General features: G+C 40.3%; 1 protein-coding gene across 1 annotated transcript; it reads right to left on the bottom strand.

Annotated features, from left to right (window-relative positions):
• Positions 1 to 9,466: 9,466 nt before the first annotated feature.
• Positions 9,467 to 12,248, bottom strand: RPL37A (ribosomal protein L37a). Its single transcript, XM_044241572.1, has 4 exons — positions 12,139 to 12,248; positions 11,631 to 11,759; positions 10,912 to 10,994; positions 9,467 to 9,590 (listed from the first exon to the last, which is right to left on the bottom strand). The coding sequence occupies exons 1-4, from the start codon at positions 12,139 to 12,141 to the stop codon at positions 9,527 to 9,529; spliced, it is 279 nt and encodes a 92-aa protein (XP_044097507.1). The 5' UTR covers positions 12,142 to 12,248; the 3' UTR covers positions 9,467 to 9,526.
• Between the last annotated feature and the right edge of the window lie 2,482 nt (positions 12,249 to 14,730).

Genomic DNA, 14,730 nt, shown 5'->3' with positions numbered 1-14,730 from the left:
TCCTAATGAAACCTAAATGTTGATGTATAAATGAATAAAACCACTGTTAATCATGACTTAGAAACTAAAGCAGGGAAATTCATGTGCCCAACAGCCTTGAGTTGATGAGTTAAAAAACAGGTGCTTGTGGAAAAGGAACATCAGGAGAGAGAAAATCTTCATGACACCCATATAATACTGGCCTTTGCATCTTGGCAAATTACACCATCTCTTGTGTATGCATGCACACATGCACATGTGCGTGCACATACACAAACACACACAGCTCCCCCTCCAGAGGAAGTCCCTCTCCTACTGGCTCCCTTCCAATTCATACTTCTACCGAGCATCCCATTGGCTCTGCCCAGTGGTGGCGCCATTAGGGTGTCTCCCTGCATCAGTGTAACCTTCTGACCCACTTTTTGGGGGGCCGCGCTCTCACTTAGCTTTCCCCATTGGTTCATGTCTTCATTGCTCTGGTTACTCAATTACAAAGCCCAGTGTTTTGTGACAGTGTATTTCATACTTTCATCCTTTAAAAAGTACTGAAACTTTTAAAGGAAAAAAAATTCTTGAAGACTCTGAAAATGTAGTTAGAGACCTGTACACCCCAGATTGAGAGGTGCTTGATAAATAAAATCCTATTCAATTAAACATATTTCAACGATGCATTACTAATGAAGAAATCTTATTTTTACAACTTGTAAAAAATAATTTTTAGTATTATTAGCAAAATGAAAATATTAAAATTTTCTCTTCAAACTAACAGGCCCTAGAAAATATTCCCAAGTCCATCTTAATTATGTATTAGTGGGTTGTTTGTCCCAAACAACCTGTAATTATTAACTTCTTTTGGTCTCTCTTTTTTCTTACTTTTCTTTTTAACTTTAGCTGGTTTGGTCACATTATGGCATTCTGGACATTGAAAAGGTACTTGGTACTTACTAAACTGAAATTTTACACAAGCTCTTAACCATTTTATACATGCCCTCAAGTTCAATCTTCCAAACTTTGCTTACTTATCAGGGTATGTTCCTTTCTTCTCTACATTGTATCGCCCCCTAGTGTTATATTTGAGGCTTTGCAACCCACACGAGTTGACCAAATGCTCTCCTTCTTTGAGGGAAAATACATTACCTGTAGATGAGTACCTTCCTGATTTACAGATTAGGTTCCCAAAGAATATATGTAAATCCCCTGGCTTCTAATGCCCAAGTCCACTATGTAAACTTTCAAAAATACCTAAAGAACTATACCTGACACCTTATGAAGTTTGTTTTCTAGTCAAGACACAAAACACATAGTAAATACTGTGATACAGACACCAAATGATTACTGGTTCCCCCTGTTGACATTTGTAGGGATATATCAGTGTTTAATACCAAACCAGAAAACAAATAGAGCGGCTAGGCTTTTAGTAACAGAGAACAAACCACAGACCAAGGGGGGGTGGCTCTAGTTCAGACTGATATTTTTTCTGATGATTACCATCTATTATACGTAGAGCTGCTGAAATATTTTTTAAGTTTTCACTTCATAGAAATATCTATTATTTAGAAGTTAACTAATTCATATGCTTTCTAGCTTATATTGATTCCCACTTGAGGGGTCTCCTTGGTCAACTGGCATTGACTTTGTAGAATTTATCAGTTCTCCTTAATTTTCTGTAGTCAGTGTTTCTCTAAGTTCTTCCATTAATTCTTCATTTTGTTCCTCAAGAAATTCAGAGCATCATCACCTAATTATGTAGTGTTTTTTTTGTCTTCCTCAGTGGCCCAGAAATGTTGAAAAATGCACACATATGTTTCTACATGTGTAACCATACAGTAGTCTCCCCTTACCGGAAGTTTGGCTTCCTAGTTACCCACAATCCCCGGTGGTCAGGAAAAAGATGAGTGAGTCTCCTACTGCCATAGGGTCAGAAGGTCAGTAGGAGCCTAATGCTACATCACAATGCCTCCATCCTTCCCCTCACTTCCTCTTGTCAGGTAGACATTGTAGCATCTCACAAGAAGCGTGAGTACAGTCACCGCATTCATCTCATTTTTATTACAGTATACTGTTGTAACTGTTCTATTATTGTTGTTAATCTCTTACTGTGTACAATTTAGAAATTAAACTGAATCACAGGTACATATGTGTATGGGAAGCTTACATAGGGTGGAGGACTATCCACAGTTTCAGGTACCCACTGGGGGTCTTGTAAAGTATCCCCATGGGTAAAGGAGGACCACTGTATACATGTTCCTCTTTGTCCCTAACAATGCTTTTCTGTCTTAAGGTCCACTTTGTCAAATATTAATACAGCTTTCAGCTCATGGAATAGTGTTTGTAGGGCATATCTTTTCTCATCCTTTTACTTTAAACACTTCTTTATCTTTAGGTTGTGTCTGCAACCTTGTATTAAGATTTCTTATTCTTTAGATGTCTTTTCTTAATCTTGATACTTTGTGTATGTAATCCAACTTGACTAACTTTATCTTTCAAGTGGAGCATTTAGTCTATTTGTAAGTAATGCTATTAATGATATATATACAATGTAAACAAATAGATGTTGTATATGTGTAAACACTTAAAGCTATTCCCTTACTGTGCACTATTTGTCCTACTAGTTCTTTCTTATCCTGAATGCTTTTTAATTGTGTCCACAGTGCTGTTATACATTATTTTCTATTCTTTTAATGATTACCAGAGATTACAACATGTATTTGATTTGTAGTTGACCCCTTCCCAAACAATACAAGAGCCTTATGTTTTAACACCATTTACCCTCTGTCTTGGCTTATACGCTGTTGCTTTAATACTGTTATACTTTAATACTATTATTCCCTAATTGTTATTATATATACACCCTACAGTCACTTGTATTTAAGGTGTTCCTTTTTGTTCACTTTCATTCCTTCCCACATCTTCAAGTCTCCTCCGTATTTATTTTCTGTCCAGTGGGTGGGTCTGCAGTAATAAAAGCTCTGGTTTTTTTGTTTGACATTTTATTTTATCTTCATATTTTAAGGATGTGGATGCTGGATACAGAATTTGACGAACTTTGAAGATATAAATTGTCTTGTAGAGTCTATTGTTAAGAAGTCAACTGTCTCAGGGGCACCTGGCTGGCTCAGTTGGTGAGGCACCCAACTCTTGATCTCTGGGTTGTGGGTTCAAGTCCTATGTTGAGTGCAGAGATTTCCTTAAAAAAAAAAGTTGACAGCTTTAGTGCTTTTTCTCTCCTAGCTTAAGGTATTCCTTTTGTCCTTGGTATTCTTAATACTGTGATATTCTTAGGTATGATTTTCCTTGTATTTATCTTGCTTAAAGCTTCTAGGAATTCTTACATCTGTGACTTTCTAATTTTGGGGGGAGGGTTCTGGAAAATTCTTAGCCATTATCATCCCTCCTTTCTCCTTCTGGGACTCCAGTTACACATGTATTACAACTCTTCATGGTGTCTCCTGTCTCTTATACTTACTTGTCCCTTTCCTATGTTTTTTGTGCTCCTTTCTGGATATTTTCTTTTGATTTATCTTCCTAGTCACTGATTATCTCTTAACCTTCATCTCTTCTGCTGTTAAATCCATCCATGGACTTCTAATTTTAGTTATTAAATCTTTAAGTACAAGAATAGTCTTTTTTTGTGTGTGATGAAATTCTTAGTCTTGTCTTTTACTTCCTTGTCTATTATTAAGCATTTATTTTTAAGTCAGTGTCTAACAGTTCCATTATTTGGATACCCTGTGTATCTTTCTCAGTTTTCTACTGTGTCTCTTGGTTTATTTTCTTTTTCTTTCTTTTCTTTTTTTTTTTTTTAAGTAATCTCTATACCCAGCGTGGGGCTTGAACTCCCAACTGAGATCAAGAGCCACATGCCTTCCCAACTCAACCAAGCCAGGCGCCTCTTTTGGTTTTTTAAAGGAAACTGTCTTGTCTCCTTGGTTATTTTTACTTGGGTGCCAGACATCATATACAAAAACGTACAGAGATAACTTGAAGTTTAGGTTATCTTTATTCTCCCAGAGAGGATTTGCATTTGCTTCTTGTAGGCAGCTAGGGCACTAGTTAATTCTAATTAACTAAATCCAATCATTAAGATGATTTGGAACTCATCTTCAATCCCCCAAAAGTGAGGGCTTGTTTATTTCTTGTTTAGTTGCCTCAGAGTGTAGGCTGCTGGGAGTCTAACTCCACAGTGGAATCTCATCAAATCAAAGGAAGAGCCAATATCAAGGCAAGAACCAGAACTTTAGGAAATCTTAGAGGTAGCAATTCATGGTCTGTTTCTTTGGATACTTCCACTAGAAGACGCAATTCCAACTAGCCACTTCTGTGTTATGCTGCACAATCTATAAATTCTCAGAAGAAATAATCTGATCAGTTATACCAGTTTGTATCCAGTGACCATCCCTTTGTGGCCAAAGGAAAGGAGCCTGTTATTGGTAATTCCACTCTAACCAACTGGAATGGAGGAGGTAGTTGCTCAAAAAAAGAGATTTGGGGGAACAAGAACGTGTTTTATTATAGAACGTAAGGGGAAGAAATAATAGATGACACAGGATAGGGAACAAATTTGGGGGAGAGTATGATCTCAGCTCCAGAAATGTCCAAACAGGTTATTGTGAAACATCTGATTTGGTCAGGGTCCTGGCACAAAACAGATGGGATACTCAAATGGGGCAACTGAGGGGAGCTGAATAATGGGACTAAGGTAAACAATGTGGGCAGGGTTAAGGGAAATCAATAATGGATGAAGCCCTCCAGGACCAATAACAATGGGGACCCGTTACCACCTTAGGTCTGCAGAAGTAAGGGGAAAAAAGTGGGTACTAAATCTCAGAAAGAGTAGCTATAGAGAGGAAAGAGCCACCTAACAGAGGTGTATTCTTTATTCTTTTAAGATTGAGAGAGAGACAGAAAGCACAAGCAGGGGTGGGGTACGCAGAAGGAGAGAGAACGGCAGATTCCCCATTGAACAGGGAGCCTGACACAGGGCTCAATCCCAGCACCCTGGAATCATGATCTGAGCTGAAGTAGATTCTTAATGGATGGAACCACCCAGGCACCCCAAGCTGTAAATTTCAGACCATTACATTTGAAGCAACTCTGCAGGAGCAGGGGAAATAATATCATGACTCCACTTCTTATCTGCCAAGGCTTCTGCTGGTACCTCCTGTTTACTGAACCTAACCAGAAGTCAGAAAACAAGGGAACCATTGCTACAGCCCACACAGAGCACAGAATCTCCTGGAGCACAGAGCTGGGTGGTAAAGGTGATATATCAGGAGAGATTCCTTTCTAGCTTATTGGTTCAGTGGCATAAAGAGCCCAAGATGATCAGAAATCGGTCACAAGATTTCAACTTAAATAGAATTAAGGTTGTGTTCCCTGTAAGAAATATTACCTCCTTAGGCACTAAGCCCTCCAAACGCAAGGTCACAAGCAAGGGAAACAAAAATGCCTTCAGTGGGTCAACTGGCATAATTCTCAATGGTTGGAGTCCCACTCCCATCCCTTCATTTCTTGATCCACGCATCCTGATTAGGGGGGAAAGCACCATATACTGTGTCCTTTAGGACAGTATCTAGCTTCATAATGAGTTAACTCACAGATTGTTCTACAGCTAAGCTTTTGGCAAACATAAGTCTATTAAGCAAGCCCTTTCTGGATAATGGGGCACATGGTAAAAATTATTTCCGTAAGTGTGAGCCAGGTGATGTATTTTCTTCACTTCCTTCACTGTCAAGAGACTACACTATATGGGATACAGTGATAGAGAAGGCATTCTGCCAAGTCCATGAACGGTGATGCTGGCAGACATACTCGAGGCAAGAAAGACAAATCCACACCCATAATACACATCTATCCCCAAGAAGACAAACTGCTGACTTTTGCATAATGAAAGGTATCGAATGTAATCACTTGGCCAAATGGTGCCTTTGAAGAATGGGGCCTATGAGGGCTCACCACTCGCCTTCCTCGTTGCAGGCTGCCACTCCAGCTGAGGTAACAGCCAAGTCACCCTTGGTAAGGGGAGGTCCAGCTTTCTGAGCTCAGACACAGGATTGATCTGTTACTATGATTTTGTTTCTGTGCCTCACGAACAAGCACCAAGGTAGTGGCTGGGGCAAATAAATGACAGACCTCCGAAGAATGGGTTCTCTTACTTATCTGGCCTAGTGGGAGCAACATCCATAGTGGTTATTTTCCAGTGGCATTGACATGGGGTGCAAATACTATCAACTCTATTTAGTCTAAGAATTCTATCCACCTTAACATCTTGTCACCAATCCTTGATTCTTGTTCTTCCCAACTTTCTAACTAGCTGACCAATGTCCAAGCCCACAGCCTAGAGAAAGAAAAGGTTCTGGTTAAGTTGTGGTCCAAGTTGTTCTGCTACTTAGTCTCTATGATCTAGCAAATCCAAAAATTCCATTTTAGAATAGAATGCTGCTGCATGCATCTGATTGCGTTACTTTATAAATCAGGTGACATCAAGTTTATAATGGGTAACTTCAGTTGTACAGATCTATGATCTATGTTCATGCATTTCACCAGGGTCCAGTAGTAAACAAGGGATACTTTTCAAAAGGTTAACAGAAGTAATTATCCCTGAACCTCTAGTATACCAATTCTTCTTTTGGAGCATCAGAGAACATCTGTCTGCCATTAACCTTTTCAGTATGTTCAAATTTGGTTAAGTCATAGACTAAATAGCGAAGTGACTTGGACCGTTCCAAAGTCCTTGCTTTCTCCAGTCTCCCCTCAAAATTGATAGCCTGACCCAGTAAATGGGAGAGAGAAGCACATCCAAATGTGCTGTTTTGCTTCCGAAATCCAAACTGATCCAATTTTAGGTCTCTTTCTTAACTGAGCGGTGTCTAAGGTGATGAAACTTGTCTATCACTTAATAAAGGATATCCCAAAGATGACCTAAACTACGGTATACATGTCTATTAAGGCATATATAAGGTTCACAAGACATCCTAACCTCTCAGTCCAATTATGTCCTTAGGGTAATGACACAGAATATGTGACGTGACAGCCCTGAAGCGAAACAAAGTATACTGCTGTCCCTGGGCACCTGCATGGCTCAGTCAGTTAAGCGTCTGCCTTGGGCTCAGGTCACAATCCCATGGTCCTGGGAACGAGCCCCATGTTGGGCACTCTGCTCAGTGGGGAGCCTACTTCTTCTCCCTCTGCCCCTCCCCCTGCTTGTGCATCCTCTCTCAAGTAAAATCTTTTTAAAAACCCAGCTTTTTAAAAGATTTTATTTGAGAGAGATCCAAGTAGATAGAGAGGAAAGGCAGAGGGAGAGGGAGAAGCAGGCTCCCTGCCAAGCAGACAGCCCAATGCCGGGCTCAATCCCAGGACCCTGAGATCATGACCTGAGCCGAAGGCAGAGGCTTATTAACCTATTAACCTATTAACAATAAGATAGCCTGTCTAATGAGGAACATGTCCCTTATTCACCTTTGTATCCTGACACAGTCCGTTAAATGGCTTAAAAACCAAAGGCTCTGAAAACAAGCCAGGGGTTGCTTCGTGAAAGGTGGGGATCTTTAGTCTATAAGGAGGAAAATTAAGAAGAAACATACTCTTGAGCTCATAATAAGGCAGCCTAGCAAAGTGGGGGAAATCATGGATTAAAGAGTCAGGAACCTAATTTTCAGCCCTACCCTCACCACCTACCGTGACCTTGAGAAAGTAATTTCCTATCCACAAAATATTCACTATTTCAACAGCCTTCAAAACAGCCTCTATGTTCCCCATCTGTTCTTTAACTATCATAAAAAACTTGTTAAAAGTAAAAAAGTTTCTAGTATTATCAATCCTGTAGCCAATAACGTACAGGTTCAAATCTCAGCTCCATCGTTTACAAGTTGTATAACTTTCTCATTTGTGTAAATGGGGATATAATCTGCATTTCATGAAGTTGTTCTGGGATTAAATGATACTGTGCTTAGACTACTCAGGCTCAAAATTATACTCACTGCTTACAAAATTCTAATGGTTCTCTATTACCCACACAATCACATCCAAATTCCTAAATAAAGTAACACAAAAGGCTTTCAAACAATTAGTAAACCCTAGCTCCCATCATATACTCCACTCTACCACCAGGCATTGTTCCGGAAACTGAAGCACAGGCTAAGTAACCTGGACCACTTAACTATGGAGGCAGCTGGTACCTGCTAACCCCAGATTCCTAATGTTTATTTAACTCCCTATACTAATGCAAAATCGAGGGATTCTGAAGACCTGTGTCAAACATTTCTAGGAGGTCTGAGAATCCTGATTTGTCAATCCTGATTTACTTCTACAGACTCACAGAACTCACTGGTTTCACAGTACAAAATTACACTGTTTACAGGTACCATTTTGCCACAAAAATGAGACACACATTTACTCATCAAATACTTAAGGATACTACGTGCAAGGAATTATATTACGTACTGTAGATGCATTAATGAACAAAACTGTTGGGGGTAACAATTAACACAAACCTAGAATTATAGCTACAGGTCTAATAAGGGCTTGACACAGAGCATTACCCTGAGGCAATGTTTGTGCCAGAGCCAATATGGAAGTAAAGGTAAAAAAAATCTGTAAACAGATGTTATAGAGAATTTAAGAGAGCTAATAATGGGCCAAAGAGTTATGAAAGAGAAGCACAGCCCATGAAGAGCCACAAAGGTTTTTACTCTATCCTAAGGGCAAAGGAAATCCATGTTTTCATCCTATCAGATTTATATTCCTAAGGAATTACTACTGTTTTTGGAGTAGTGACAGACATACCTGTTAGGGGATTCCTAAGGACTCCTTACCACAGAGGGTAGCTTAGACAAGGTTGAGAAAAGGCAAACCAGGAAAACAGGCAGAGAATTAAGTGACAGACTGAATAAAGGTGAAAAAAAGTTAATCATTATCATTAACTATTCACAACTTAAATTCCTCCCTCGATCTTCATGTTTATTAGTATAAATGACCACCTGGATCAGGCTGAGTAATTCAGTCCTGTCCCTCATTCTTTGCAAACTGAAAAATGGGAAAATGGCATAGATATTTGCAAAATTTGTCCTAAAATTCTAATTGTTTCATACTGTTTTCTCAAGATGCTAATAAAACATGTGGTCAGACAAAACATCCATTAAGTTTAGAAGCAGTATATGTCATCCTACCTTTAGAAACAAAAAAATTAACCATGACCTAAAAACAAAAGTCCTCAAAATTTGTACTATATCCCAAAGAAGTTGAAATGGCGAGGATACACCTACAGAAAGTGAAGACACATACCCAACCTCTAAGACTTACATTCTTCTGTCATCTAACATTTGACTATAGGGGGAAAAAAAAAGCTGTATTAGGATAACCCAATTTCAGTACGCTTTTCCAACAAAAATTAGAAGGATTTTTAATTTTCAAGTTCTCTGAGAACGCAAAATTAATGCAACATAAATTGAAAGATCTAATCAATAAATTTAACAAGCCAAAATAATTTTGTTACATAAATTAACCCATTTATTATAGGCTAGCAATGTTTCGAACGGCGGCGCTTCTACTGGTCTTTCAACTCCTTCAGTCTTCTGATGGCAGACTTGACTGTGACGGCAGAAGTGGTGCTGGAAAGAAAAACAAAGTTGGATGCCAACATAATTAGCTACACTAACATGTGAAATGGCAAATGAGTAAATCCTGCCTCTTTTTTTAAACATTACAATCTTAATGATGATCTCTTTTAGCAAGTAAGAGTTGTGTCCTCAGGGTTTTACAGAATTGGGCAATCTCATGCATTTAATCATGCAGCATTAAAAAAACAACAACAAAAACAAACAAACAAACAAACAAAAAAAAAACAGGGAGGAACAGGGAGGAATGAATGGTTCCAGGAGGCTGACCTAAACTCATAGAAAAGAATGGACAGAACGTCAGATGAAACTAATAAATTCTAAGATGGTATCATAAATGAGAGATATCAAGAAAACAGTATCTAAAGAACAGACTTGAGTAGAATTTGGGAAGAAAGCTATGAAAATGACTATAAAAGTTACACCAAAAGATTCTGGAACTATACCTGGAAAACCCATAACCATCACATAGGGTGGGTACAGGAATGCTAGTTCATTTTATCATCGCAACCGAGAGAAAGCTAGGTTTCATTTGCCTTTTTGACCTCACAAACCCACACAAGACACACATATATAAAAATGATCATTTCAACACTTCCCAATATTTTACACCGCTGCAGTTTTAAATCAACTAAAATTAATATTTCAACTCTTCAACCACACTAGTCTTATCATTTTATACATGGGAGGCTAGTGTACTACACCGCACACGTCTAGATACTGGCTAAAGGAAGAACACTTCAGCCTTTAAGATCAGCGACGAATTCCAAAATTAGAGATCTTCAAGGTGGCTTTCATTTCCAGAAATGGATTAACTCAAGAGTCCACTCAATCAATAACCAGCACAGGTCCATTTATCTCAGCACCATCATCTGGCACTTGTCAGGGTCACAAAGCTGCTGAGGTCCAGCCAGTACTGTTTAGAACAGCAAAAGTCTAATGGTCAAGATAGCCTCAAGTTTCCATATACAGTAACAAGCTAATTGACTTCATTTTTATAAAATTAGCTTGCAATACAAATCGAAGTTCAGTACAGATTCAGTCCCACTAAATGACCTGTATGGTATCATTGTGCTCACAGTGGTGACCCTTTCAATTCTATGAAATTCTCAAGTCCTGTCACACTTTTCTATTTCAGTGGTTTTCTTTTCTTTGAACACTAAACGTAAACCATACTCTCAATGAGTCATGAAAAAAACAAAAGCATTCTTGTTGTCTCAGTCTTGAGAAGGATTAGAACTAGCCCGTCCAGCGTCAAACCTGGAATTCTGAGGTGATCCACACACTTCAAAGGTCACAAAGAAAAGGGACTCACTTGTAGGTCCAGGCGCCACCAGCGACGGTTTTCATGCAGGAGCCACAATGCCAGATCCCCACAGCTCGTCTTTTCATCTTGGTCTGCAAAAGACAATCAATTTTCCCTATGAATCAATAAAAGCAACATCCAGTAGTCTAAATTGCACTAGAAAATGGGTGTATTTTGGGGGCACTTGGGTGGCTCAGGTCATGACCCTAGGGTCCTGGGATGGAGGCTCAGGATCCCGGCTCAGCAGGGGGGGCCTGCGTCTCCCTCTCCCCCTGCTTCTGCTCAGATTTAAAAAAAAAAAAAAAAAAAAAAAAAACCTTTAAAAAAAGAAAGAAAATGGGTGTGTTTTATGAGGTTCTATGTGTACCCTACGTTTTCTCCTGCAAAACCGGCATTCGCCACTATGCTACACTGCCAGGATGTCAAAGACACCCCCACCAACAGTATTCCAGCACACCACAGACATACAAACGCTACACGGAACTCTCTAGCAACACCAGGAGACAAAACTGACAAGAGTTCTCTCCCACAAAGCGGGCTTGGCTTAGGCTGGGCCTCCTTGTCCGACGTGTGACCCTTCAGTCCCCAAGTGTAATCGGGAAGCAGTCCACCAAATCCAGCTACCAACAACCCAGCACACTATCACAAACTTCCCTCAGGAGCCGGCTCACGTGCCGGAAAGCCTCCCCTCCCACTGCCCCCCGCCCCCGCCCCCGCCCCCATCTTACTTTGCCACAGAAGGAGCAAGTGTACTTGGCGTGCTGGCTTATCTCAATCTTCTTCACCATCTTCCTGAGGGAGGCACCATAACGGGTCCCGTATTTGCCCACGATTCCGACCTTCTTGGTGCGTTTAGCCTGTTCAGAGCCAAGAGAGAAACCAGCGATACTGGGACCCGCTGACAGAGCCTCTGCCAGCCACTCCCCGCCCCAAACGCCATTCCTCCAACCACCCCAGCCGCTGCCGGGTCCTAGGTCCCCCTCATTCCATCCTGGCAAAATCTGAGGCCAGAGCGGGCCCCGGGTTCGGACAGCACCCTGTTTCACCCGCTCCGATCGGCCAGGCGCCACCAAGCCGCCCCCGTCTTTCCGCCCCGGTCTGTGCCCGAGAGTGGCGGTCACGGCACGAAGGCCGAGGACGGCGCAGGACAGCAGACGCCGGGTGAGGGTAAAGATAGCAAGAAAAGGTCAGATGCAGGCGGATAGACCTCTAGGCCTCACCGCTAACAACACTCACCATGTCGCCTCAAACTAGGTCCGAGCCCCGAGAGGAAGAGATTCAATGCGCAAGCGCAGTTTTAGGCGAATGGGCGGAAGTGGCGAGTGGGAGGCCCAGCTAGGAACTGAACTCTATGCTCCGGAGGTCTCTTCCTCCCTGCCGTCTTCCGTGGGGAATGAGGTTTTTTTTGTTTTCTGTATTGAAGATGTTTATTGTTTAAGCAGGCTAAATAGAAATAAAATTATTTATCACAGGTTTATTGCTAGGTATGGAAGGAGATCAGTTTGTTACTTAATTAACTGGCTTCTGGTAATATTAGACCGGTATTTCTCAAAGTCCAGTCCCCCGAACATTGCATTTTCAGTTTTTGCCATACCGGGATTGACTGTTTTATCATTTATTTAAAAACTGAGTCACTTTTTAGAAAATTTAACGAAATGAAGCTTCGTCCTAAGCCAGAACTATCTATGGAATCCAGGGCGTATGTCCTATGTGAGTGTTTTTCCGAGTACACATTAAAATTGACACATAAATACTCAAACGAAAAACGTCCAGTGATGAAGCTGTTGCTATTAATCCCCACAGTACATTTTAAAAACATTACAGAAAATTTCAAATACAGACAAAAGCAGAAAAATTAGTATAATAAACAAAGGCACATCTTTCAAAATATAATAACTACATCCCTTCTTTAAAAAATGCATCATGCACGGACTTAGGGAGATTATTTTTATGTTCTAATTAAATAAATACACATTTTCACCTATTAAATTATATATTGTATTCCTTGGCATTAACATTCTTGTCTGTACATACTGAAAACATTAACCTTTCGGTAAAAACTACATCAAGAAGAATGATGCCTGGAGACACAGCAAGCACCTTGTTTTACACACCACTGCAACTGTGCAAACACATCTACCCACTGGGGAAACAAGATGTGCTCAAAATCTCCCAGTTCCACCAGAGCCTCCAAGTACCCTCTGCTCCTATAGGGTGAAGAATGGCAAGGGGTGGAGGGAGTAAGTCTCTCCTCCCTCAGGAGAGAAATATACTGCATATTGGGGATGATTTCTGGGCGCCTTGCCACCCAAATTAATCCTGCTTCTAGAAAACTACAAATAAAAGCAAAATATATTCCTACCAGTGCAAACAAATGGGATTAGTGGAAGAAGAGTTGAGAAACAAGCATTCCAATGGTCCTCCTGTTCTGGTCTGCACGTGCAGTTTGAGCAGTAGTGGGGTTCCCCTGCCCTGGGTGAGTGCGTAAGCATGCCAGCTTGTACTCTCTAAGGTGAGCCCTCCTGGGCTGGCTGGGAGCCCAGTTCAGATCATCATTTAGGAAACTGACCACCTCCTCCCCCTCCCATCTCCTGTGTAGCCTCCTACATCTCATCCCTTCAGGGGGTCTGAGAGAGAGCAAGAGAAGGTAGAATGCCTGAGTAAGAATGCAGTCGAGTGCCTGAAAATGAGACACTCCATAATAGGAGGAAATTGTTCATGCTCAGAGCAATTTTCTCAAAACTGAACAATTTTCTTTAAATAGTGAGCTTGAGGATGTGCAAATAGCACTCTCATGAAATCAGTTCTAAGTGGCTTCGGAGAACTGTGGACAAAGTCTCAATTTGTCTTATCTGTGGGCTAATAAATCCCCAACCCCATTAGAAGACCATCAGGTGTACAGATGAACTGTAATATGTACCCATAAATTCTTAGTAAAAATCTCTGCTGAGTCACAAAATTCACTTTTGCCCTTAAAAAGATAAGTTAAAAGTTGTCTCTAGAGGTGAGTTATTTTAGCTGTTGAGCCAACCAGTTGTCTTTGGGGTATATGGAACATTTGATTCTTGAAGGAAATCTGAGGGGCAAACGTCATCCACAATTGATCTCATGCTGGAGACCAAAAGGGTTTATCTGGGAGCCCCAGGTTCCATGCTGTTCCTTCGCTTTGTGCCCAAAGAGCTCTTGTGCCCAAAGTCCTTCACGGAAGGGCCTGGTGGCCAAGGGTAAGAGTGAAGTCTGCACACAATGTTAAGAGCACTGTAGGTTGCCTCCACAAGGGGCAGTAGACTCAGCTAGGGGAAGGGGAGCCCTGAGGCCAAATCCTAAACACCTAGAAATAATCAGGTGTCTGAAAAGAATTCAGTATGTGGATTCATTCCTTCTTCTCTTCTCTCCACAAATTTACTTTAAATTCATCATTTTCATTGTTTGCTTTTTGTTTTAATGGACATTTCACAGGTAATGTACCCATCAGAATGGGTGTTACTTGGTAACTCTTAAAAGAGATAAGGTAAATCAATATGAAACAATGACCAAATATATTATGTGAAATGAGCCAGTTCTAATATGAAGAGTTTCATTCCATTTTCGAAGAAATAATTCTATGTATATGTATGTATTTATATGCATTGGTAATAAATTACCTATGGCTCCGTCCTAAATTATTTATATTAGTTATTACCTGTAAGAAGCAGGGCTAGGAGTACAAGGGATGACAATGCAGGGCTTTCATTTTTTTACTTATACATTTTAATTTTTATTATTTTATTTTATTTTATTATTTCATTTTTCATTTTTATTATTGTTTTAAGATTTTATTTATTTATA

This window comes from Neovison vison, chromosome 3 (assembly GCF_020171115.1).
Source record: "Neovison vison isolate M4711 chromosome 3, ASM_NN_V1, whole genome shotgun sequence".
Lineage (NCBI taxonomy): Eukaryota > Metazoa > Chordata > Mammalia > Carnivora > Mustelidae > Neogale > Neogale vison.
This window is presented reverse-complemented; position numbering and strand designations above follow the sequence as displayed.

Bases quoted from the DNA above. Each gene is read 5' to 3' on its own strand.
- RPL37A (XM_044241572.1), bottom strand. The intron at 10,995-11,630 runs GTAAGATGGGGG...TGTCTTTTGCAG, and splicing joins CTTGCTCCTTCTGTGGCAAA to ACCAAGATGAAAAGACGAGC. The intron at 9,591-10,911 runs GTGAGTCCCTTT...TTTTCTTTCCAG, and splicing joins GGTGGCGCCTGGACCTACAA to CACCACTTCTGCCGTCACAG.